The sequence below is a fragment of the Phaethon aethereus genome (genome assembly GCF_964289735.1).
Source record: "Phaethon aethereus genome assembly, chromosome: 1".
In the NCBI taxonomy this organism is placed as follows: Eukaryota; Metazoa; Chordata; class Aves; order Phaethontiformes; family Phaethontidae; genus Phaethon; species Phaethon aethereus.
In genome coordinates, this window is record NC_138575.1 from 62609331 (window position 1) to 62635794 (window position 26464).

Sequence of the window (26464 nt, forward strand, 5' to 3'; positions counted from 1 at the left end):
AGTGGCAGTAACCTGGGCTGCTTCAGCTCCCTTTCTGTTACCTTTTAGGCACCTTTCTTTCTGAGTTTCAAAACGCTTTAAATATCTACTCTCCGATAATAAAGCCATTTCGTGAGGTCTTGCATTTTGCATTTCAAAGTGGAGACCAGTCTCTGCCAGGCTTTAGATTGATCTTAAATGCTGCTTTTAAAAATTTTAACAGTGTCTTACAGTGGTGTGCAATGTGGTTTTGCTGTTCCCTAGGAGCGAATGTATTTTATATAGCCTTCAGTAATGGACTTTTGCAGTCAAAAGTAAACACGCACAATGGGCAAATGAATTTGAAAGAAAAGTTAAGAAATGAGAAAACACGACCCAGAGTTTTCTGGTGATGCTTTTTTTTTTTTAGCTCAAGCCCTCAAAGCTAAACTGGGGGTGGTAGACAGTTTGCATCAATCAAAATAAGTTTGGCAGTGCAGATTAGAAGTTATACTGAAGTATTGAAATTACAGGTAATGCATGAACCCAGACTCCGGGTAGCATATATGTTCCAAAGATTTGAGCTGAAAAATGTCTATTTTGCACAAGGAAAACGTCTGTTGATGTATTTCCTCAAACAGGCACTTTATAGAACTGCTATATAGTTGTTTTTAGATAAGGATGCTTTCCTTTCTCTGCATCCAAAGGAAACTTTTTTTTAACTGGTGCTTCCCACCCCAGCCATTTTAGAAAGCATAATATGATTAATAATTTTCAAATTTTAGTTATTAAGGGGTCTGTTTTTAAAAGCATATAATTAACAAAATATATAGCATTTGATATTCTTCACTTCGTTTTGGGGTATCATTTGCTTCCTACCATGATTGTCAGGTAAACAAACTTTTGGTGACCAAAAGTTTTCTTGTTTGTTTTTTTTTTAACCTGTATTATGTGCAAGTACCTATACCGAATTTCGTATGCAGTATCTTTCATATTTTTAAAAGCATGTTTGCAAAGAATGTATTCTAATCTAGCCTGCACAATTTCATAAGTAGTTTTCCTGTATGCCTGAAATCAGTCTGAAGTCCTCAGAGGTGGTTATAGGTTTTATGTTCATGGTCTTCTTGTGCTCCTGTTTCAAACTTGACGTGCAACACTCCTGAAGTGTGTGTGTGTCTATTTAAACAGATGAATATACTTGAAATGAGTAAAATCATCTGACAGTCCTGCTGTTTTGCTGGAAGAAGAAGATAATGTTTTGCAGGAAGTTATGTTGGCTTTATCAGAGGGACACTTGTTGGTGGGGCTGTGCAAGAAATATTTAACATAACTTGATAATGAAATGTGGGGATGGAAATGTCCCCGATTTGCCTTCAGTCCTTTATCCCAATGCTCAGCTGGAACTGAACTTGGTGTTACACGTGTGTAGCACCTCTCATGTTCCAGAGATTTCAATGCACTGTTTAAAAAAAAAACCCAAAACCCCAAACCACTGTACATTCTCCATCTTATTACCAGCAAATAAGAATATTGTGTTACTCAGTTCCGCATTATTGAATTTGTTAACGTTTTGTTGGTTACAGCTCTGTGATGTTTCTTTTTTTAAAGCTCGCTAGGAGTCAGCTTGTTTGCCTGATTTTCCTGTATTAAGCAGGAACAGTTTAATTGGGTTGGATGATGTTACCCACGGAATACACATTTTGTTTCAAGATGACTTCTTCCTCTCCCCCTTCCTTTCTGTTAACTTACAAATCAAACTTCTGTACAAAGCTATGTTACAACACCCAGCTGAAGTAAAATCTTGTTTATGTTGCATGACTTGTTGAAATAAACAACATTAAATTGCATGACAAAAAAATACATGGGAGTGTTATGCTCCTTTAAAACAACCCAACTATATGATATGAATTTAAGTGAGAATTTTAAAGTGTACTATTTATTTTTCAGTGCTAGAATGCTCTTCCTTAACTTTTAAAAATGTCTTGTATTTTTGTAATGATTTCACCCTGGCACGCTCTGCATTACTTATTTTAACCTTGTTATGTTACTGACTTCAAAGAGATTTTTGAACATGTTTAAAGGGCAGCGTCTCATATTAATTTTGGGAGTATAGTTACTTTGAACACCAAAGCAAAAAGAAATTTTCATTCTGTTCTATCAAAAACATGGAAGAGACTAGTATGTCACTAAAAGAAGAGTTTAATGAACTGTGGAACTTTTTTGTGACAAAAATATTTAATTATTACAAAAAATAAATGCTTGGACTTTATCTCTGGTCCCTATGAGCCTTAATATTTTGGGTGACTGGGGAGAAGGAAAGAACGTGAGTTGTATTAATTGCAAAACTCTGTGTGTGTGTTTAAGTGTGTGTTCTAAATTTTTTAATATCTTATAGGTAAAAGCAAGCAGGCATGTCTAGAGGAGCAAGGGAGTTAGGGAAATTACTTTAGCCTGTGTCTCATCCAGGCATATTTATACATTAGATTCCCTCGGTTGTGACCGACTGCTGCATCAACAACCCTGGATTTGCCTGCAGTACCTTGTTCTGATAGGAGGCATCCTGGGGGTGTTCTCAGAGGCAACTCGTGCTTTCTTGCAGTGACACCTTCCCTCCTGCCCCTCACACGTGGCAGACACCAGGAAGCGTGTCCTAGGGGAACGTTACTGCTGCCAGCAAGAAAATCTTCCTTTTCTTAATATTTTATGGTTTCTGTAGTGTTTTTTCAAAACAAAACACAGTCAAGTTTGAGGAAAGACAGAAAAGTTGGAGGAAGCGAGTGGGGCAGATGCAGTGCTTACGTTTCCTGCTGCTGAAATCCTTACAAGAAAGTATACTAGCAAAAAAATCCCTTAAGTTTAAAAACACAGGTTTAACACATGTTCTGTTTCACACTTGCCGGTTGTAGTTGTAACCGAGCCAAAATGAAAGTGTAGAGCCGGAGTACTAGCAAATGTAGGCTATTTGCAAAGTTAGCAGTGTGTTTGAGGCCATTTTAAAGTCTTTGCAGAAGAAGAAAAGCAGTTTAATAGCAGGCTCGTGAAAGTCATGCTTTTCACAGAGAAGTGTCTGTTTGTGGGTGGGTTAGCTGAGACTCCGTTTTGCATTTGGCACTCATAGTCGGTATTGCTCAGATACAGCCACCGCTTCTGAGGTTGGTAACTCCGTGAACCCTATAGACTGCATCTTCTCAAAGCTGTGCTCTTTTGGTTTTTAATATGTAACGAGATTTTATTCCCTGAATGGTATATGTGCTGTTTTTTTACAGTAAGTGTAAATAGAAATGTGTTTTATAATTGACTAATGCCAAATTCAGTCTTTAATTCTGATCATGAGGACCACTCATCACAAGCTGCTGGTCATCCAAATCCTATAAAATAGAAGAAAAAGAAAATCAGACTTGAACATTGAGTTAAGGAATGAAAGTCACTTTTTGGCAAATTTGTCCACACAGGTAGCAGAGTTTGCACCAAACAAGTCTTTTTACTGGATGTGGAAAAGTATTTTGGTTTTTAGACTCTCCATGTACATGAGGGTCTTGCTAAATTGGACCATTGCGGCTGTTCAGATATTCTGGCTTTACTCAATTTTTCCTTCCCTCGTTTCTCAGCCCCCTTCCTGTTGCATTTCAGATTCTTTGCAGAGTGCTGGCATGGCACTCAGCTGTGTTTGCAGCAAAGAGCAGGGAAGACAAAACTGGAAGGTGTTTTAAGTTCCTATAGACATATCACTGGCATCCAGTGGCAGTTGAGGTCCAATTTAATTCAGTTCTTTTGGAAGACAGACTTGAGATACAGCTGTGGACCACAGACCCTATTTCTAGCAGTGGTGAGACAGGAAAGCCAGGAACTTGAATGGTGTTTTCCCAAATTATTCTTTTTTTCCAACTAGACATTTTCCTTTCATAAAGTCATTCCCTCTTACCATTATTTTAATTGTGTCTCAATCTCAAATAAAAATGAACACTTACCGAGAAAAGATCGTAAGTAGGTTCTGGTGGCGTCAGTGCAGAAGAACTTTCGTATGAGGGATTGGTGATATTTGAAGGCTGTGACTTGTCCAGCGACGTTCCATCAGTGTCACTTTTTGACTATGTAAAATCACACAAACCTGCTTAAAATCCATCTTCCTCCTAACAGTGTGTTAAGTGGGTCACTTAAGCTTCACTACCGACTGGTGCAGTGTTGTGACTGAACTGGCTTTATCTCAGTCAGGGTCTCTGGGCATGAACTGTGTCCTGGGTCGTTGCATTCTCCCAAGTCACTTAACATTGGTACCTTCCTTTCCTTTCCCTTGTTATTTTAAAGCCTCAGCAAAGCATAGGAGAAGTGGTGTTGCCCTGACACGTTGCCTGGGATAAAAGGTAGCTGGTTGGTCCTGAGCACTCTCGTTGCAACTATATAAAAATACAGCATTTTCCCTGGCTCAGAACTCCTGTGTTTTTTGTTTGTTTGGTTTTTTTTCCTAGAAGATGATTCACATTATGCAGCGTCTAGAATAGGAAGGGATTTTTGGTTACTTCTAGGTAGACTTTCTTTTGGATTGATTTTTGTGTATTTTGTAACACTTTTTTGTCATCCCTCGTCTCTGAGTAGCTTGGCTGTTGCTGGCTGGTTTAGCGTCATCATGATACTACGCAAGGCTAGCAAAGTTAGTTAAGAGAAAGCAAGCGTGAGAGTGCATCAGTATAAAAATTCGCACTTTTCAATCCTGACAATCATTTAAATTTGTTTGTCTTTTTAATCTGGCCTTTTTCCTATCAAACATTTCAACCTCCAGAGCAGCAAAACTATTAGCAGTGCCATGGTGGAGGGGGGAAGAGGACAGATACCCTTTTAGTGTCTGCAATTACCTGCTTCCCTAAGGGTGAGCTTTCTGGTGAGGCAAAGACTTCTACACCAATGCTGTGCAGTCAATCAAGCTTTTGGCCAGTCTCCTTGGGGTTGGAAGTGTCTGTGAGAGCCAGAGCCCATCAGGCACCCCAGAGGGAGAGGTCTGGGAGAGCACTAGGCAAATGTAAGCTCGTGTCAAGACAAGCCTGTGAGCCTTCCCCACTTTCTCCATGTCTTAGTCTGAATGGTTCATGTGGGAAGCGATGGGGAATGTTTCTAGCATAATAAAATGCAAGGGGAAATTGGAGGCTGCGAGTTTGGGGGGTGTGGTGGGTCTGGGGTAGTGCTGCCCGCCCCACTTCGCATCTGTCACCTACCTTGAAGTGCTGGAAACCTGTGTTTCTCTTCCTAAACCTGAGGTAAGAGTATCCGATAAAAGCCACAATTCCAGTAACCAGGCAGATGCCAAAGAATATTCCTGTCCCAGCACTGGCATGGAGAGGAGCCTGGAAGCAAGAGAGAGGATGAGAGCGCTACGGACGGGCGCTGGTCACTGTCCAGCACCCGAGCACACGCAGTGCCCATTTGAGATACGCCCTAGTCCTGAATTGTGTTTGTGCTCGACTTCCCTGGTATGCGTGCCCTAAGGACAGTTAAACATGGCCTTTTGATAGTAATTACAATAAGGTTTTTTTTCAGGGTACTGGACACTGGCTGTAGTACAGTTCCACCTTGTTTAGATTTTTGAAGTTACAGAGCATGCCGAAGCGATCTCTTCTGGTCAGGTTTTTCAAAGTAGGAATAGAGGCTCTGACGAGCCTGAAACCTCACTGACCTGAGAAGTGGCTACCAAATTCTGTTCAGCAGCTTTGGAAACCTGTGCTACAAACCCTTGAGGGCTGTGTTTAGGTCCAAGCTTCTTCCCCACTGCTTTGTGCACCGGAGGGGTGTTGATTATTGCCAGCTATCGGCAGCTCTACCACTCTCTGAGCCCCGCTTACCAGGGCTCGAACCAAACCCCGTCTAGGACGAGGCCCATCTTCCCGCTGGTTAGAGGGACCGCCAGCCTGTGCGGTGGGTGCGCAGGGCGGGGCTCCGCCAGTGGCCCAACGCCTGCCTTCTGTAGGTCATTCTGCCCCAAAGCATGCAGTGCCTTTAACCTGAAATCATTCTTCAGTCAAGCAGGTGAAGTGCCCACCCAAATATAATATTTTCTAAGTATTTGAATAAATGTGTAGGTGAAGGACTGAGAGAAATTCACAAGTGATCTGGATTTAATCGAAAGGGGAGAAATGCCGCCAGAATCTGACTTTGGTTTGCCTTCTGCAGCTCTGTGGCCTGATAGACTGATATCATGAAGATGGCCAGCAATTTTGGGGTAATGATAAGTTTGAGGGTTCCCAGTGCATGCAGCCACTCAGGCTGCCATCTCCCCAAAGCACTGTGCTCTTTGCTAGCAGGCCAGGAGGCGAGGAGGGGTCTGGAAATGAGTAGAAGGTGTTTTGTATGCTCTTACTCTTGCTTTTCCATGTGCTGCCTTAGCTCCGTGGCCTCCTGCCTAGAAAACTAATTATTAAACTTACCCTGGCAAAAATATGCTCTCCATTAATTTTTTTAGAAAACAAAGTTATTTGCATGGTGCAGCTGGACAGTGAGATATTGGAAGACATTTAGTTGCCCTCTAGCATGTGAAAGGTTTTATAAAGACTGTAATATCATGCTGCTGTAGACAGTCAGAAATTGCCTGTTATTTTGAATAATTTTCAGTAATTTATGCTTTTACTCAAGTGTGTCATTTCCTAGTTCTGAGGATTGTAGGCTGCAAGGGATTTTTGTGAACTGAGATTGTGCAGGCACATCACTGAGCTTCGAGGAACAAGAAGACTGGTTTGTAAAGGAGAAAGGGTTGCTCAGGACAGAATGAAGGTGAGAAACAGGGTATCAACAGGATTAATCTTGTGCACTGAGGAACAGCTGGTTAGCTGCTTCCGAAATCAGAGCTGGGATGGATGGGGTGTAAACGTGAGTGAGGCCCCTCCGGCACACGGAGAGAAGGATCAGAGTGAGTTACCCCGACAGAAGGGAAGTTCTTCAGATGAAATAAGTGGTGGGTCTTCTTGCAAGGTCAGCTTGAGCCTGTGTTGGGCCATCCCAGAGCACCCTGGGTGGAACAGGGCTGGGGAGCACTAACACTGTGCACCTAACACTTACTTTAAGGAAAACATTTTGTACTGGAAAAACAGGTGCTCACTGCACACCGCTCCCAGTGGCAGCAGGGATCACTTTTGAGAAACATCCCAGTTGCACTGCAGGTGGACAAAATGTTTTTCCTCCCTTTCATCCAACACAGTAAACTTTTCTGGTGGCAAATAAACAGAACCCTGTTCCTGCCTCCCTGCTGCTGGGCCCTTTACCATTTTGATTCCAACTTGAAGCAGTGCAGCTGCCACCTCGACTTGCCTCCGTGGAAAGGATAGCACCCCCTTCTGAATTCTGCTGTTCTGCCATGCACCGTTTGCTTTGTTTTTTTCTAATGGGGGAGAGAACTGGATAACTGGGACCGTTGCAGGGATTCATGTAGGCGGCAAATACATATTTTCAAAACACCTTGTTGTTTTGGATAGGAATGAAAGCAAAGCAAGAGCGAAAATTTTCCTTAGAAGCTTGAAAGGTCTCTTTGGAAGAACTGAAATGGAGCTTTAGAAAACCTCCATTACAAAAATGAACTCTATTATAAAACGGAGCTTTTATTTTAGATAAAATAAATGTGCAAAGAACTTGTTCAGACAGAAACATTTTGAACAAGCTTCACTGGCACTTTGTTCTCAACTTTTAATTTTCCTTCAAAATAACTGAAACTGCATATATGGGAGGGAAACTGGCAATATATGAATGTCAGCTATGAGTTTGGGATGATACAAGCCACAGCCACCTCCTACCACCCAAAAAAAAAAAAAAATCCCTATGTACTTACAGGTGCTGGCGGAGCCTTTAAAGGCTCTGAAATGACGTGGATTATCCCGTTGGAAGCGATTATGTCCCACTCAACAATAGCACTTTGGTCCACATACCTGATCTCGCTCTGCCAGGAGAAAGAGCAATGAGACCTGAGCTGTGACCCTCCTTCCTCTCCTCGCTTGGGGACTGAAACCTTGAGATTATTTCCCCACCTCAGTTACCGACACATGGAGAAAAATCACAGGGGGGCTGCTGCCTCCCTGGGCATCAGCCTGGGATGGGCTGGGGCTGGCCATGGCTCTCCTGCACATGAAGTAGCCATCATCATTACCTGCATATGGCCTTCAGACATTTCTTTGTCCCCCCCCTTTTTTTTTTTTTGATAAAGGTTTTTGTGATGTTTTTGCAATTGCCAAGCTCTGCCTAGGAGTGCTGCTACTCCTGAGTGCCAGGCAGCCTGCAGCCTGCCTCTGTGAGAACTGCTTTCTGTGCTCAGGACACCGCTTGCGTGGGGTTTGCTGACTCAGGGGAGCTGGGTTGGCGCTGACAGGGAGCTGCTGCCCGCAGGTTATTTGGTGGCCTGGAAGGTGGTCCCATTTGGCAGCTCATCAGGATGCGAAAAGGGTGAGGGATGGAATCAGTCATTGCCACCCTAACCCTTCTCTACATTCTGCTGGTAAAGGGAGTCCTTGACTGCTCCGAGCCCGTCCCGAGTCTTTCCCGCATTTTAGTGGGCGGGTGCATGGGAGGGCGGGTGCATGGGAGTCTGTGCTACTGCAAGCTCTGCTTTAAATTGCGTCCTAGCAAAATGGTTTCACCTCTGCGCAGGACCCAGCACTGCTGCCCGCTCTTGCCCCGGCACAAGGTGGTACGCACACTGCACCAGCTGGAGCACACAGCGGCTTTCTGCACACCGGGAGAAAGGCGCTGAGCTGTGGTGGCACCGCAGAGCGGTGTGGGAGTCACACCATGTCCTCTTCCCTCTCCTTCACTCCTGTGCTGCCTTGCCAAGGTCCTGGGGAAAGCTCGTGGGCCTCGACCTGGTGTGCTGGAGGGATGGGTGCTTGGCTACCTGGAGCACACGTGGAAAGCAGCTTCCACCTCTCCTTCCCACCCTGGCACCCCGCTGTGCATTACGGCAGCCAGGGCAACAGGGGGGCTTGCTCAGGTCCTCCAGAAGAAAAGCTACAAATTTCCAACCAGCTTTGAAGGGCAGGAGCAAGATTTGTGTTAATGGGCTCAGAGCCTCCCCTTGGTGGCTGTTGAAGAGAGGAAGACTTTTTTTAAGGAGAATCTCTTCTAACTCAAGTATCAGATCAAAGCGATCCAAAAGAGCTCCTAGCATGCTAGTGAGTGATATGGGTAAGCCTTGTGCTGGTGCACTCGATCTCTCATGAGGATATACTTATTAACATGATTGCTTGGTTTGCAGTATAGGGTGGTTTTAAACATACAAATCAAGTGCGTAAAATTCTCATGCCAAAGGAGTTTCTCCTGAAAGGCAAAGGAGGAAGGGAGCAAAGGCAACAGAGGAGCCATTTGTGCACCTCTTCCTGCAGCGCCTATTTCCTTCTTGTTGGGGTCCCTGAAAATTCCCCACGGCAGTTGGCATGTTGGGCACTCAACTTTCCTTGGGTCCGGCGCCATCCTCTAGAGCACTTTTTAACTGCAAGCCCACCGGCGTCTGGGTTTCTCATTTTCATATTCAGCTCTACTGCATCTCCCACAGCAGAGTCCCAACCACAGTTTTGGGGGCTGCTGTCACAGAGGTCATTTGGGCAGCGAGTGTTTTCTTAATAAAAAATGAGAAGCTGGCTGTGTTTTCAAAGGATTTTGAATTTTCATTGCTGCCCACTCCAACCTTACCGAAGTGCTCTCCAGATCAGTGTGTCACCTGATTACAGGGTATAGCGTAATGGGGGGAAAAATCGTGAAAATGGGAAATTTATTAGAAAGGTACCTGTTCAGTGGAGGGGGCATGGTGTTCCTGGCCCCTGGTGTTTGTAATGAGGAGTTTTTCCCCCAGGCGAGTTAAAAGAGTGGTTCCGTTGGTCAAGTCTTCATAAAACATTATGCTGGCGTTAGATAAATGATACTCGATGTCTCGCCCCGAAAGAGTCTGCAAATGAGAGCAAAATTCAACAAACGTTAACTGATCTCATAAATCCACTGGATTTACCCTTAGACTGAGCTCCTGTGACCTTTTTCCCTCTTTGCTATTAATGCTGCAGCAAGTGCAATATGGGGTAGAGGCTATTGGGGAAATCTGGATGTGAACAGTGGGATCTTCTGTCGGTGCTGGCCTCTGACAGTTGCCTGCAGCAGGCAGCACCTTGATTCTGGCTGGACAAAGGGTTTTACTTTTTCATATGATGACCTGAAGTAATGAGTGTCAGAGACACTCCAGACAGCTTGAAGATGCAAGCCAGGGCATAAACCCATGTGAATTGTTTGAGACAATGTTTGATTGAAGGAAAGGAAGGAAAAAAGGCGTAAGCATAGAAGTGAAGCTAGGAACAGATGCCTTTAATGTATTTGTGGGAAATACCAAAGCTGTGCACCGCTTTCTTCAAATAACTGTGCTTGATGTTAATAAGCCAGAGGAGGCTTCATGTCAGGCAGACTCCTTTGTAACTGCGTAACTAAAATCCCTAACGGAAAATTCTCTGTAGTGACTCGAACGCTCAATAACCTTGCACTCCTAATGTGGAAGAGAAATGGAAACGATGAACTCGCCTCTTTCAGAAGCACAGTTTAAACTACGTGGGGCTACACAGAAGTCATGTCATACTAAGATTTCTTTTTTTTATACTTAAATTTCACCGGAATACAGAAACCCATAATGTTTAAAAAGCGTTATTAAACGAGAAAAGAAAACAAAAAAACCCCAACCCTGACCTCATTTTCCCTTAACCCGCTATCGTTTGGAGCGAAGAGAGTGGCGTGCACCGACAGGTCCATGAGGTACCGCAGGAACTCTCTCCCCTTCCTAGAGCTGTTGGAGTAAGCCATGATGTCCTAGGCAGAAACAAAATCTGGCATTACTGAAGAGCCATTGCAAGCTCCTGTGCAGGGAGCCAAAAAGACGAGACCGTATAAATAAAGACAAAGAGGCTTTCTGTTATTGGCCATGAAGCATCTCTGGAGAGACATTAGGGAAGAAGTTTGTATTAAAACACAGTTTTAGCTGCTGATTCATCAAGTATATCTTAAACTTGTAGGAAGCTGGGAGGGAGCTGAGCCCTTGTTGTCTTTGAGGCTACTTACACTTATCTGAGAAGTGGCAAGAAAACGACCCTTTTAATGCTTTGCCTTTCCCCAGCAGCAATTTGATAAAATTACAAAAAAACACTGCTCTCCTTGTGATGCTTAGAAAGCCCGGAGCAGTTGAGCACAGAATGCTCTTTAAGCTAAAGCTGCAGAAGCATTTAATTTCCAAATGAGTTTTCAAAACCCCAAAACCTCTTTGGAGAAAGTCATTAAAAAGATTCCCCCTCCCCCCTCATTTTGACGGTGCAGATTTAGGCCGCTCCACCTTGCTTTGCTGGCGTGGTGGTGTTACCCGCTGGTAAAGCAAACACCGGGATACAACCCAGGGGCAGAGCCTGCTTCGCCCCGCTCACCCAACCGAGCAGCGCGCCGGCCGTGGGCCGTACCGACACGAAGTTTGTCAGCGTTGGGAAGGACGTCAGCACTTGCAGCAAGTTCCCGCTGCAGGAGGAGCCGTCCCCCACGTAGCCTGGCTTGCAGGTGCAGCTCACCTCTGGAAGGTACAAACACAGAGCGCCACGTGGGCAAACGCCCTTTCCGAGGAGGCTTTAGGCTGCTCTAGCCCTTAAAAACAACTTGCAGGCAAAAGAGTATTATTTTCAGGCAGAGGCAGAGTCTCTTGCCGTGTTATCTAGCAGGCTGCTGCCGACCGAAGGGACTGAAGTCCGGGCTGCGGCTCCCCTCGGCACAGAGGGAAGCAGCAAAGGACCCTCTTACCTTTCTCCCTGTAGCAGAAGACGTCCCAGGTTTCACTCAGGTTGACTCTTCTCCCATAGTCCACGATGCCAACATACCCGGCGCCGCAATTTGGGGAGGAAAAGGCGGTCGGGTAGCCCACTCTTTCACCGTCCAGCCAGCCGGCAGCACACAGGTGGTACCGGGCCTGCAGCCGGCAGAGCCATGAGGGAAAAAACACAGGGGGAAGAGCTGGGTGGTGGGGCTGGGGTGCTGTGGATAAAATGGACACAGCACCCCCGGACACAGCCCTCCTGTCCGGGCGCTCGGGCAGCACCGGACCCGCCAGTCCTCTTTCTGCGTGTCTGAGGGGGCTCTGTCCATCCGTCCGTCCTGCAGCCTGCCTGTGCGGAGCTCAGTGTCACAGGGCTGTGGAGACAGGAACCCCTCGGGAAGCCAGTGGCTCCCCACGCAGACCAAAGGAGGCTTTCCCCAGAAAAGCTTCCAAAGCCGGGAAGGATCAGAGGTGGGTGTGAAAGCCGGGGGGGATGTGCGATCCCGTTGTGTGCCAGCCCACCTTTTTTCAGCGTGGGAAGGGCTGACAAACCAGCCCAACACAGAAAATAAGTCTCCAGGAGCACTGGAGCCAGCCCCACTGCTGACTTTGCTGCTCTGAGGGAAAAAAATTTAGACTTTGGGGCACAGGGCACATGCAGCTTCGGCTGCAATCTGAATCTCCTCGGGCAGCAGAAGGAGGTTTACATGCTGGCTGTGGTCCAGCCTCACATTTTGCTAAAGGTGTCTCTGAACGGTGAGCATCTTCCTTCCGCAGGTGGGAAGGAGACAGAAAGGCATGGTCAGTCTGACTCACTCTTCTAAAACAAGTTTTACGAACCCCAGGTGCGATGCTCACCTCACTGGAGTCAGCCATGCATCATCTGTAACACACTCAAGGAAAAGAATGTGCTAACTTAACAGCGTTTGCGGAAAAGATTCTTGGATCCTTACATTAAAAAAAAAATAATCTAAGCATAATTCTGAAGTGTACATTTATTTAAGAAGAGCTGGTAATTAAAACCCCCATGAAAATACTCTGTATGTCTGACTCTACCATCTCACCCCAGTATCACTGGAAACAAGAACTTGGCAGCTGGTGTCAGTGCTGTATGAGTAGTCATGAAACCAATAAAACAGCCTGAAATCTGCTCACGGCCAAACATACCCTTGGGCACGGGCGAAGGGAAGGAGGGAAAATGAAGCTTATTAGCACAGAGCAGCCCCCTTGCTCATCCCTCCCCATTTTGGTCTGCTCTGGGGATCTCCTCCCGTAGTGAGGCTACCTCACCTTCTGTGCGTACAGCAGCTGGTTATACGTAGCGATGGTGGCCGACTCATTGGCACAGGCCTCCTTTGCCTTCTCATAAGTCATTTTGTACTGCCCTTGTGGGGACCGTAAGTGGAAAACCCCAATTGTGGTATCTGCAAAGAGAGAGAAGAACCAGCTCTTCCTGAGGGGGTTTCCAGGTCTGCATGCAGAGTCAACTTGTGCCGCACAAATACCCATGAATTTTGTGAAATGGAGTAAGGACAGATTGACCCCTTAGGGTTAACATTCCTACCTGGAATGCCCTCATCTGTTGCTTTGTAAATCTGGTATTGCAAAGTATGTAAGCACACATTCTAGCTTTAATCTTCTCATTGTTTCAAGGAGACATAGGTAGAGGGCTGAATGAGCTTACAGAGACAATGATCCTGGCCACTGGCTTCAGCGCAGGGACGAGGATGTCCCTGTCCTGTGGTGTGCACGGTGTGCCATCCTCACCTTGGAAGTGGAGATCGGCACAGTCAGCGTCGGGGTGGCACTGCCCATTGTCTTGCAAGCAGCGGTCGAGAGGAAGCTGCATCACCGAGCAGTTCAGCCCATCACCGATGTAGTTATTTTTACATTCGCACTTGCGCTTGTCCTGGTCAGAGAGAGAATAGAAAAGGCCAAGCCAAGTACTTAGCTGACATAAATGTTGGTAATTGAAGCAACATTCTAAACTGTTGGAAAAATTTCACTTGATAGATTCAGGAATGGACAAACAGGAAAGTTGTTACTAACAACTGTGATTCAACAGACCACAAACTCTGACACTGACATTTATTCTTCTAAGCAAAACATTTACACATGCACTTGGGCGTTTTACTGAATTAATACCAAAGCATAATGCCATCCACGAAGTGAATAACATGCATTGGAGAATTATATGACATGTAATTAATCAAAGTGGATGGCAAACCTATCAAAATTATATTTAAATGACTGGGCATGGAAGCATGAACAGAATTCAGCAGCCCACTGATAGTAATAAATTGAGAACTATAAACCAAGGAGGAGTTGGTGACATCCAGGGATTGCCATGATTGGCAGCTGGAACGGATTAGTGGCAAGGCTTTTCTAGATAGCTCCTAGAAGACACATCAGGCAAGCCACCAAAATGGAATAGACAGGTGATCCCGAAAGCACCAGGACAAATGCTGGATCGAGTCACCGCACATGTTTTCCTCAATAACTTTGACTGTGGGGGCCAAGGAATTTGTATCACGTGGGTACAGAGCTTTTTAAGCTAAGTTCGGCCAACCAAGAAGGGACACTCTTCCCCCAACTGTCCCTAGATTTAGCTACCAAAACATACTCAGTTGCAGTCCAACAAGCTCCTATTGCAAATAGGGATATCCAGTTAGGGAAAGCAAAGAAGGGGACAGAAAAATTACACATGCAAAATATCCCACCTGCTGTAGTACCCCTTGCCCCAGAGGACAGATTTCAAGCTGTTTCTTGCCCCTCAGATGAAAGGATACCAAACTAATGTGGAAAGCAGGCTGGAGCTATGTAAAGGTTGTTTTGGAAAACAGGGACTTTGAGAGGTATGGAGCATGTGTGACCCAGCCAGAGAAACGACTTCTGCCGGCAGCAGGAAGAAATGCCTCAGACTTCCCTGCCGGTGACTGAAATAATTTGACTTACAGGTCCTATGACAATGCAAATGGCATGCTCGTGGCAGCCTCCGTTGAACCCATCGGCGCAAGGATTTATTGGAAGGCATGTAAAGCCATCGCCTTTGTATCCTTTCTGGCAGCTACAGAAGACTTTCACCCCGAGTTGTGTGCATTCGGCTGCCTTATGGCACCCGCCGTTGTTTTGTTGGCAAAGGTCTGCAGCTGCACAGGGGAAAAGAAAACAGGTGAGTAAAGTCTGCTTTTAAAGAGGATGTTCTTCATGAAGACAAACCACCTCCAGATTTTTAAGGTGCACTAAAAATACTTGAACTCTTGTTTGGGGGAAAAAACTGTCTGAGTTTCCCGAGGCATTCCTGAACTTGCACGAAGGCTATCCTTCAGGGCTCTGAAGCCCTTGTCAGGATAGCCTCAATTTAAGAGACATGGCACCACCCCCCAGAGATTCTGCTTTGCCTTTCAGCAGCCCGAGAGCGCTGCATTCTTGGGGACTCTGCTCGGGCCAGGGTGACTTTGGAGGATACGAGACACCTGACTCAGAAAGAATGAGTGTTTCTGCAGTGGTGTGACTGGAGAACTGCCTCGCCTAAGGTCATCAAAGAAAATCCTGTACGTGAAACACTGCTGAAAACCCTGCTGTCTCCAAAACCCTCCTGAAGCGCACTTCTTGCTCATAATCCTGCTTGATAGGGCCTGGTGAAGCCAGCCACTTGCTTCAGAAAAAAACCTGATCTGTATATACCCTAAATTTGTTTCACTTGCTGCACTGTGGAAGTTTTTAGGTTTGATAGCCAACATTTCATACCGGACGGTAACTGCGTGCAAGTGCCTGTGCGAGAGGGGACAACCTGCTTGCTCGTGGCAGGCTGCGCAGAGGGGAGCTCACCTGTGCATGTGAGCCCATCCCCGTTGTAGAACGGCTTGCACTGGCACGTGTTGTTCTCCGTGCAGACGGCGTTGGCGGAGCAGCCCAGGGAACACACAGGCTGCAGAGCTGTGGGGAAAGCAGAACAGCTGGGATGAAGATGCTATTTATACTGCAATGCCCTTGTTTCATGCAGAAGGAAAAGCCTTCATATCAGTCTTGCTAACTGGAAAACATGTAAGAATTTTTTTTTTTTTTGATGGCTTAGCTCCCAGGTGATATCTTCCCTCATGTAGCCCAAAGCCCCTCATATTCTCATTGCACAAAGGAGGAGACAGGGAAGTGAAGGCATCTGTTCAGAGCCCAGAGCAGAGTCCCTTAGCCTCCAGTGAGGGCTTCTGACATTATTAACCCTTTCTCTCTCTTCTCTACGCAAACCCTCTGTTGAATGGCAGGTGGGTCCATGCGACGGAGTCTGGTGAGAGGAGGCAGAGACCTAGCTTGGTTTCACACAGTCGGCCAGTCCATCCTGTTTCACAGAAACATCGTCCCGTTCCTGAATATCCTTCATCACACTGCCCTTTGGTCTTGCATTCGCAGGCTGCAAAAGGAAGGCAGAGGGATCACTTACAGAGCTACCTTTGGGAAAGGTGGAAATCTTTCCCTAGAGAAACATCTTCTAGACTGCCAGTTTAGATGCAATATTGTTTAGCAATTATTTAGATAAATTTAACCTCATGGTTTTTCACCACAAGGCCAGTCAAGCATTGGGCTAGACTGTCCAGAGTGGTTGGGCCATTTCTATCCTTGGAGGTTTGCAAGTACCTGAGCAACCTGGTTTGATCTGAGAGCTGACCCTGTTTTTGAGCAGCGGGTTGGGCTAGAGATCTCCTGAGGTCCCTTCCAACCTGAATGAATGATCCTGTGATCCTATGATTTTATAACTGGCATTCATTCAATGTGCCTCTGAATATGAAAATGAGCGTTGATCTGCATTGTGGTAGAGTAGCAAACCCCACAAAGAACTGGGTGGGAAGGAGCTAATGGCTGAGCTGAAGACCCAGCCTGATCCTGTCCTAATGTGCAGCAGCTGCTGGCTGTGGGGAAGCCTTTTAGCCAGAGAGAAGTAAGGTGCACAGAGTGTTTGGTTGCTGCTTGGGAGAAGGGCTGAGTAAGGAAATCAAATATGAGGTTAGTAATCTTTGCTGTAAAACATGGGTGGATTAGCAGTGGTTGGTTTTTTTTTTCAGGTTTTAGACATTTTTATGACTATATGCTTCTGAATTCCTTTTGTTCCTTTTATAAATTGGATGTTACCCCTTGTGCCCCACAAACCGAAGCATGAGGGACTGATTTAATCTGCAAGTGATTTCCCCCCCCCCCCCACCTTTGGGCCCTGCAATACCTTGCAATCTGAGTTCTTCTTAAGGAATTATTGGTGGGTCTCTGTTTTATAATGTAATGAAGTAGCATCTTTTCTTGCCTATCCCTCTTCCTGAAATATTGTTGTTTAAAAAGGAAAATAATGTGGGATTGGGGAAACTGATTCTGTGAAGATCTGGTGCTGCTGAAAAGCAGTTTCACCCTCTGGTTATCTAATTTTTGGCTGACATAAATAATCATTAAAGAGAAGGGGCTATAAAACATCTTTTCTGTTAGATACTACATTCTGGGTCAGACTACTAGCTCACATAGTTTATGCTGTGTTGTGCTATAAAATTAATAAACTGCAGGTAAGCATACTCTTGAGCATTGGTATCCAAGCTCTGGTGTCTTGCCTCCACCACCGGGATATCTAGCTTATAAACACACCATATGTGCATCGTGAGCACTACAGGTGTATGTGGTTAGGATGGAAGGGTTAATGTTGTAGCTTCCCATCTGAGGGCTTTATGATGGGAAAACATTTAAGTTTAAAGGGCGATATTGATCCTGATTCCACCTAGTTTACATTTAAAGCCACAGCAACATGGATTATGTGAGCAGTTTCTTGGCTGCCACCCCTCTTCACACACTGCCTTCATCTCGGTGTCCTTCTTCTACACTTCCGCAAAAGCAGCGCATGGCCTTGGTCTCCCGCAGTCTTGAGGAACGACATTGCTAAAATGCTGCCTTGCTATTTATGGGGATGGGGGAGAAGGCTGTGCTGTAGTTGAAAACACTTGTTGACAGAGGCTCTGCCTCTGTTCCTTATGTACCATATAAGAACAGGAGGAGCCTTGCAGAGAAAGCTAAGTCAGTCTCTGCTCCTCTCCCCCCCCGCCCCGCTTTTGAGACCTTGTGCCTTCCCTCTGTGTAGAAGACACTTGTGTTGGTGTTGAACGGAGGAAGCATTCCTTGGTTTACTTAACCTGCCACTGGCAAAATAGTTTAGGTGTGACATGGGCAACAGCACAGAAAGGAAACTTAAGCGTACGCCTGCAGCTGGGGCCATATCTGCCTGGCAAGCACAGCTCGCACGCGGTCCCGTCGAAGCCGCCGCTGCAATGGCACTCTCCTGTCCCAGTGTACCCGTCATCGCAGGAGCCGTGGCTATTGCATGGGGTTTCTGGGCCTCCTGGACAGGCTGAAAGGTTTTAAAAAAAAAAAAAAAAAAAGGCTGTTTAGCTGCAGTGCGTGTTTATTCATTGTCACTGTTCATTATTCATTGTTCTGTAAAAATCCTTGAACAGGGAAAGGCCCGTAAATGCACCTCTGTTGGGGCGTGTAAAAGCAGCTGTGACACTTGCCCCTGCAAGCCTCGTCCTCCAAATTCCTTGAGACACTTTTACTCCTGCCGGAAAGGTGTTGCGGACTCTTCCAGCCCTGGGCCTGGGTGCTGTTACCTGGGTGCTTGCTTGTTCAGACCCACCCGTGGGCGGCACTGCCCAGCCCCTGCCCAAACCCAGCCATGTGCCTGTGTGCTGCCGGGGTGAGCCCCAAGGGCAGCTCAGGCTGGGCTGGCCGGAATTGCTCAGGACGCCCAGGCGTCCGTTTGCGAAATTCGGACGGAGCAAGCAGGCAGGCCCACGTGTCCCTGGACCCGTCGGCCAGCAGAGATCCCACCCCGGATCCTGACCTATGTGCCCCGGCGAGAGCCTCCACACCGCTCCCGGTGGGGCCCGGCGGGTGAAGGCGCGTGCCGTTCGTTAGCGCCTGCGAACGGCCAGCCGGGGGTAATGCTGCCCAAACTGTCCCATGCCTGGTTAAAGCTACAATTTCTGAGCTTGCACCAGTGGTGTGCATGCGTACAGGTGGCTGAGGAACCATGCCCCATGTCCTGGTATCACTGCCAGGAACCCGATGTCTGCTTTTGCATTGAAAGGACTTTCAGCTGCTGACTGATTAAGACTCGCTAGGTTTGGTTACAGAGGAGCAGTCTTTTACTCTCTATAGCATTAACTTAGTTTGCTACTAGCATGGAGTTTACAACTTGCTGTAAACGGGGAAAAAGAAATTATTTGGAGTGGAAAATCAATAATAGTTTCTGTGTACTTCAGCTCTTGCAACAGAGTTCCCCCATCTTGCAGATGGCCTCTCCTCATGCCCCCGTCCCAGCACTCTCGGTTCAGCCCATGTGGGGAGGCCATGGGCCGGCCGCGGGGAGGGGGTCCTACCTTGGCAGTCTGGCCCGAAGTAGCCCTTGCAGCACTTGGGCGTGTGGACAACCACGGAGCAGTTCCTACGGCAGCCGTCCCTCTGCAGCCCGTAGGACGCGTAGGTGCACCGGTCGATCCCTTCCTGGGCATCGCACGTGCAAGCGCAGAGAAGCGGGGGGAAACACAGGAAGATGAGTGCTATGTGGAGGTGTGGGGTTTGTTTTTTTTTTTCTTCCCCCCTCTTTAAATCACAGTTTCTGGTGTACATTGTATCAAAATATGATGTGTGAAGAGTGCAGGTGTGAGGCCCCCACCTTCTCTGAGTCCCGGCTTGCTAAGCACCATTAATGAGGATGGAGGGGCTGCTCCGACCTCAGCTGAAGCGCTCACTGCCGTGGATGCTGCATGAGACCGACAAGCGTCCCCCAGTGCCAGGGCCTGGCTGTTTGCCCAGGGACGGCTTTGTCCTGGAAGCTTTATGGCGTCGCTTAACAGTGTGGCCTCACTCTTGAGCGTTCTCTTTCTAATTTTTTTTTTTCAAAGCGATTTATTGTAGTTTGCTTCGGTGAAGTACAGAGAAGAGCAGGTTAGGCTGCTTAAATGCAATGTATTACCTTTGGTTTTGTCCCTGGAGGGCATTTAGAATTACTGAAACAGCTAACACAATGCCCCTGTTGTACAAAATGGAAAAGAAAAAAAGTATATTAAAATAATGGCAACAAAAAGCTATTTGAAATAGACAAAAAGCCTGTTTTATGAGAGCAGCAAATATGAGCAGAGAAGAGTGTAGGCTTATTATGCTAGAAACGGATTATAAGAACTCTGGAGAAAGAAGAGAGGAAAATGACAACAAAATAGTTGTATTAATTTAATGCCATGAAGTGCAAGGAATTGGTTTTGATACAGAATATAAGTTCTTGAAGAAGAAACCTTGCTCTGGATTTAGACAAGCAGGGAAAAATGGCGTATATTCTTCAAACAAACATTGATGTGGGCTGCATGAGATCTGGGTCTCTAATTTGGAGTAGAGGTAAACGGTTACTTCTCAGGAAGCGCTGACTAGATAGGGGAAATTTGTATCTATTTTATTTAACAAAATCATGAAACAAAAGGTAACTTGAGCAGATGGGATACACAGAAAGTGTTGTTTTTACAACTGACATGTAAATGTCAATAAGCTTTTTTGAAGACTGACTACATGATTTTTTTCTAGGTAATTTTTTCATACATTCAAATTAAACTGAAGAAAATTTGGTCTTGAAACCATTTCAAAGTGGGTTTCAAAACTTCCTGTTTGTTCAAAATTCATGGAGAAAACTTCCTCCACGCTAACAGTGCCTGTTCAGGATATTTCTGTGAAAGCAAGAAATGTGAGAGATCTAGAACCTGGCTAACAGACTAGGCAGTTTTTTATCTTGTGTCCTTAACACCCTGCGCAGTTGGGACAGCACCGCTGTTCCTTTGTAATTGGGAATTTTGTAGATGCAATTGCTAAGACTAAATTCATAGTATTAATCTGTGTTAATTTAAAAGGATGACAGGAAGATCTGTCCTTCCTCAAATTTATGCTTACATTTCTAAGGTGCTGTTCTGATTGAAAACAGGGCAGGGCTCACTAAGCTCGTCCTAACTGAAACCACTTGTCCTGTGTGCGTAGTGTGGATGCAGGATTTTTGTTGTGTATCTTTCAGGCATTGTGCTGCACTTTCTAACCTTACCTCTAACCAGCGTGGCAGACAAAGCCAGCCCGAAGTGGTAGGACTTAATCTCGGTAGTGCCAAAGCTGCCATGAGGGTTGCCCTGGTCTCTGTGAGGACAGGGTCTGGCCCTTGGGCTATGCCTTTGCCAGGGTGGGGGACCAAAAAAGGGGGCTGACCATGAAATCCATGGTGAAGAAGCTGTCGCAGCGTCCCCCCAGGCTGGGGTCCGTCAGCAGGCAGTCGATGCCGTAGGCGATGCCCCCGTCGAACTCCAGCTGCCGCTGCACTATCTTGCACTGTCTGTCGTTCAGGAAAAGGGCACCCTGAGAAAGGGGATGGGGAGACAGGGTGGGGGTGACAAGTCATGAGCCAGTCTTACTTGGGGCCAGGCTGAATCCAGGTCCCGCATGGGTGCTGGGGATAAACCTCGCCCTGGGGACCTATAGCTGAATGCTGTAACATCGCAGATGGGCAGATCTTTAGCCTTTCCTGCGGGGACAGTATGCCAGCCCTATGTACACAGGTTTACCTTATGCACGTTTAGGCTTAGTCACGTTTTCAGAGGCAGGTGCTTGCCAGGTACTATCTGATACATTTGCAAAGAAAAAAGTGCTCTTCTGGCTTAACAGGCTGCATGCATGCCTGCAGTCTTAGCTTGTAAGTGCTTACGAACCAGAGTTTGCATGCAGATGTTGCATTTCTGAGGACAGGTTTTAGTGGGCATGGTGGTGTTGGGTTGATGGTTGGACTTGATAATCTTAAAGGTCTTTTCCAACCTTCACGGTTCTGTGATTCTGTGAGGTTTCTGCCAAAGCCACGTTCACCTAAATAGTTTTCCATTGTATATTTCATTGTAGGAGAAGTTAAAATGTGCTGGTACTTCAGTTTTGAGGTAGCTGAGAACTGTTTTGAACAAACAGCATCATACAACAGAGAAAATGACAGCTCCAAAGAGTCTTGCAAACCGTCTAGTTTGATGAATCTGTTGGGGTGCCTGCCCTGCTTTTGTGGCTGTTGGCATGGACTGGCAAAGACCAATTGAGTTTTGGTGCGACTGATCCTTTCTGGGGGCTACGCACAGGCACAGTGGGGTCTGCATGAATGGATCCTGCAGCAGGGGCAAGGGGTAAGTGTGCTGGCAGAATGAACACTTACGATCTCCCTGTTATCCCCACAGCTAACGCTGAGGTTGGAGCCCTGAAGGGTCTTCAATGAGGTGGAGCGTGGGAGCTGGTAGGCCAACACCTGGGAAGGAAACAGGGGAAATGCACATGTCTGGTTTTGCACGTTTTTGGCCTTGACAATGCTCCTAAAAAGCAAGGGCTTACCGCAGCGTCACGGACAATGTGGAATTTGAGGTACTGCACCAGTTTGTCAGTGTTGGACTTCTTGAAGAGGAAGTCCTGCTGCTCCTGCGGCAGCCCACGGATAGCTGTGTCTGTGGGCCAGAAGAGTGTGACGGGTTTGTGAATAGGATCATTGATCAGCCCAAGCAGGTTGTTTTTCTGCAACATACCAAAAATTGGGGCAGAGGATTAGTGCTCCATCTAAAATGACATTGACCATATGGAGTGAATGTCTAGTATAACTGGGATGCAGTGGTCTGGGGGCTGCCTGGTCACCAGCCTTCAAGCACCCTGACTTTAAAAACCAGATGCCTGAGCTGAGCTGCCCCAGTTGAGTTACATGACCGAATTCTCAGAAGTGCTTCACTACCCAGGGCTGCCTAGTGAAAACCAGCCTGACAGCCCAACTTTGGGCTCAGAAAGTCATACTTGGGTCCAACCTTGGTCATGCAATTTGAGATATGGTAGGACAGAGCTGAGTGGGGAGGGAAAAGGTGGCTATGGGTCTGCCTGACATCCCCTGCTCTGTGGGAGAGGGACCACATGGTGACCAGCATTGTTGTGTGCTGTGTTGTGAGCCCTTTGGCTCCAGTGAACACCATCCTGCCAGTAATGCCATGTGCCATGTCTGTACTTTTGCCTTTAAAACAAGTGCTTAAAACCTTTGCCCAATGGCTGCTGTCTCTTGCGTCCTTACCTCTAGCAAACTGCTGAACAGGATGTATCCATGTTTGGCTGCAACCATTTTAAGGCTTTCCTACAAAGAAAGAAATTTCAGTAACTTTTCTAAAAAATGCATTATATAAGTGTGTCAAACGCAGATATTAGCTTGCTTTCCCCTGTAAGTCACTCTTTGTTATGAAATCAATGCCACTGTAAAAGCCCTGTGCAGAAGTCCTCTTATACTGTTCTTAGTATAACTGTAATTCCTGGAAGAAATTTAAATATAACATTTAACTTATTCAGCAGTGTCAAACGATGTTTGCATAAGGTCTTTTTAGCATCACTGGTTTTTTTTTTTTTTAACTTACATGATTTATATATCTAACAGTAACTGTGGAGAAGCCCCTATGTTGAGAATGGCAATGACCTGCACATACCTTCTTAAGGGGGAAATCCTGCATATGTGATGGGACCAGAATTTGGTTTATGATATGGATCACACCATTTGTGCCTACAGCATCGCTGAGTGTAATTTCAGCTTTGTTGTTCAAAACCAGCAAGTTCTGGAAAGGGAACAAAAACATGTTTTCTGTGGAACCTTGTGGGAGTGTGAGGCTGATGCCAAATTTCTTTGGTACAGTGAGCCCAGACCACCCTTTCTTTGCAGCAAACAGTAGCTTCAGTTTTAATAACATTCCCTTTGCTTTTTCGAACTCTCATCATGCTTATAAAGCCAGAATCTGAGGATAAAATAAGTTGTGTCAAAGCAAGGGTTGTACAACTCCTCTCGTTGCATAGCAGATAAGTGCTGAACGCTTCAGCTGAATGGGCAATCTTCTTTTCATGCTATTTATTTATTTTTGTGCATCAGAGGAGGAAAGTGAAGCATTCAATTTTTTTAAAAAAAGCTGAATGAGAGCAGACTGATTTATTATTCTGTCCCCTGCCTCTTACTGCTCTGTTACCTGAGAGTAGCTAACGTGTATCGGGTCCCCGTGGAGAGAGGTGATGTTGGTGATTCTTGTCAGGTCATTGTACAACAGACCGGCACAACCCACCATGTGGTACCGGAGGACTTGAGCCATCACTCCTTTGGCAATCCAGTCCTTGACCTGCAGCAGAAAGTGAGGGAGTTGAGAAGCAGTTGAGCAGGGTATCTGAATCCAAAAACTCATGGCCAGCTCACCAAAAGCTTCTGGCCTTCTTACTTACTCGTGGGTCGCTGTTTAGTACGTCTGTGCGAGGTACAAACAGGGTGAAAGGGCCAGGGCCTGCAACATCTCTGATAGACAAGGCCTGCCAAATTTAAGAGGACAAAGCAGCAATGAGTTGTTAATGCACATGATGTCATGCAGCGATGGGGACGGCCCTGCTGAGTGGGAAGTGGTGCCCGCAGCCCTGCTGCTGGTGCACGTTGGATTCTTCCCTGCAACACAAGGGTGAGAGAAACTCTCTTGTATGGTGTGGGCTTTCCTTCCCAGCCCCATCTGTCACCTCTGCCCACAGGTCTAAAATAGATTTTTCTCTCTGCACTTTCTGCTCATAGCCAAGTATTCGTGTCCTCTACAATAATGAAGAGCAGGAAGAAGAGGGAAAGCTCTCGACTAACACTTAGCGTAGGGAGGGTGGAGAAGGGCTATTTCCCTCCTGGGTGAGGGAGAATGAATAAGCCCTTTCATTTTGAGAAAGGCAAGAATGAATATATGTGTGTGTTCGTACATGCGTTTAGCTGATACGTGGTTGCTTGTACCTAGGAGTAGATTAATTGCTGTCAGAGGTACAAGTGGACCTGGGGTGTTGCAGGTGCTTTCCAATGACCAATGACAAACTAAAATAAGAGAGCTCTGCTAAAGTGAGAGGAAGCCATCTGTCTACCATGGTAACAAAATTGAAGCTAGAATATGAGTCTTTAGACTAGCAGGCCAGTATACAGATTTGTGGTACCTTGAGGCTCGACATAAATGGAGAATTACTACTGCCAGTCTCCAAAAAGCAGTGAGAACTGGCGGTGCACGCTGGCCGTCTAGCAACACACAGCAGCATCCTGCGGTGTTTCAGAGGGGCAACTGAAAAGAGCATCGCAGTTAGGAAATGTAGCAGGGTTAGCAGAAGAACAGTGTTTGCTCACATCAGACTTCATGAGAGATGTGCTGGAAGATCTCGGACTGTGACTGGGTGAAAGCTTTGGTTTTATGCCTGGTCTGGAGACCCTATGTTTCTCTGGGATCTTGGTCTTGATCCTTAATTCTCTAGAGGTTTTAACGGCAATGAATAGTTTAACTTGGAGCGTCTCCGGTATTAGCGACTGGTGATCCAAATCCAGTCCCAGTTAAGTTGAAGGATGTTGGTACACACAGGATTCTTGCCTGCTCCCCACTCCCCTACACCCTTGAGGAAAAATAAAGGGGGGGGAAGCCTCGAAAAAAGCCCATTCAACCTTTTCTTACCTCTAAGTGGAAATAAAACCTAGATGTGTTGGAGTCCCTGAGAAGTTCCTGCAATCAAGAACAAGACTTTGTAACAGTGCTGCAAACGTGCGGCAACATCTGTGGAGTGCAAACAAATGCAGCACTCGGTCAAGAAAGGGAACTCCTGGTCTGGAATAAAAGCTGCCCATCTGCATTGCTCCTGTTCTGCTCTTACTTTAGTCTATCAAAGAACAGGCTTCTTTGAAACCTAAAAATAGCAGTATTAACTCCCTAGTCACAACGACTGTCCATCAGTTAGTGGGTGTTTTTTTTGGTGTGTGTTGTTTTTTTTTTTTTTTTTTTCTCCCAGATAACCTCATCTTGCAGCATCCTGTTACCATTTCTGGTTTTTTTGGACTGGATTTATTTCAAATTCTGGGGTAGATTTACCAATTTGTCCAAGAAAAATATTGGTACGTTTCAAAAGACAACCACTGTATGAAGTAACTATCTGAAGAAAAATAAGGGACAGCAAACTTGTGCAGCACTTTACCTGGAAGATATTGCCTCTGCACTTAAATCCATCCCCAATGTAGTTATGCTTGCAGGTGCAGGTCCTTTCTGTCAGCTCGGTGTCATTACATATGGCAAATTCACTGCAACCTCCATTATTCTTGTAAGATCAAAGATTAAAATATTTAATTCCTTTATTGCCAGGTGTACAAAGCAATTCTAATCCATCACTTTTTTTTTTTCTGTATGTATAGCTTTGAAAGACTTAATCCCAACAATTTTTTGAAACCTTATCTTACTGGAACTTCTGATGGTATATATGTTCTTGAAAACAATAAAGAGCATTTAAGGTTCGTAAGAAATAACTCTCCTTTTATGAAGTGGATGTAGTTTTGATTGCCTCCTTATAACTTCAGTTCGTGGTACTATAAGAATCAAAAAGACTTTTAGGCAGGTTTCATTCTGTGACAGCATTGACTTACACTGAAGGGAAATATTTACAGCTGTAGACCACTTTTACGGTGCCAGTAGCCTGGATTTCTGAAGTAGCATTAGCACAGGACTTGTCTGTTGTTCCTTGTCTGTCTGATGGCCCAGGCCAGCTGGAAGGGGGACCTGCCACTTGTGCTTTCATCTCTGCCCTGGGTGTACCACCAGTGCAACCTTAGGCTTGGAGCAGCAGAAGCACCTCACCTGGCCA

General features: G+C 46.0%; 1 protein-coding gene across 1 annotated transcript in view; it reads right to left on the minus strand.

The window, feature by feature from the left end:
• Positions 1 to 3275: 3275 nt before the first annotated feature.
• STAB2 (stabilin 2) overlaps positions 3276 to 26464 on the minus strand; it is a gene marked incomplete at both ends in the record, with an annotated part of 41744 nt that continues 18555 nt past the window's right edge. The window contains 26 exons of the mRNA XM_081996739.1: positions 3276 to 3326; positions 3927 to 4046; positions 5166 to 5294; positions 7763 to 7870; positions 9707 to 9865; positions 10645 to 10764; positions 11403 to 11509; positions 11734 to 11899; positions 13037 to 13170; positions 13514 to 13655; positions 14702 to 14895; positions 15578 to 15685; positions 16053 to 16157; positions 17973 to 18122; positions 19153 to 19276; positions 19749 to 19805; positions 21011 to 21157; positions 21990 to 22079; positions 22163 to 22339; positions 22878 to 22937; positions 23281 to 23406; positions 23809 to 23955; positions 24056 to 24139; positions 25291 to 25338; positions 25805 to 25924; positions 26064 to 26088. Coding sequence (XP_081852865.1) covers positions 3276 to 3326; positions 3927 to 4046; positions 5166 to 5294; positions 7763 to 7870; positions 9707 to 9865; positions 10645 to 10764; positions 11403 to 11509; positions 11734 to 11899; positions 13037 to 13170; positions 13514 to 13655; positions 14702 to 14895; positions 15578 to 15685; positions 16053 to 16157; positions 17973 to 18122; positions 19153 to 19276; positions 19749 to 19805; positions 21011 to 21157; positions 21990 to 22079; positions 22163 to 22339; positions 22878 to 22937; positions 23281 to 23406; positions 23809 to 23955; positions 24056 to 24139; positions 25291 to 25338; positions 25805 to 25924; positions 26064 to 26088 — 2998 coding nt within the window. The remainder of the gene's footprint in view (positions 3327 to 3926; positions 4047 to 5165; positions 5295 to 7762; positions 7871 to 9706; positions 9866 to 10644; positions 10765 to 11402; positions 11510 to 11733; positions 11900 to 13036; positions 13171 to 13513; positions 13656 to 14701; positions 14896 to 15577; positions 15686 to 16052; positions 16158 to 17972; positions 18123 to 19152; positions 19277 to 19748; positions 19806 to 21010; positions 21158 to 21989; positions 22080 to 22162; positions 22340 to 22877; positions 22938 to 23280; positions 23407 to 23808; positions 23956 to 24055; positions 24140 to 25290; positions 25339 to 25804; positions 25925 to 26063; positions 26089 to 26464) is intronic.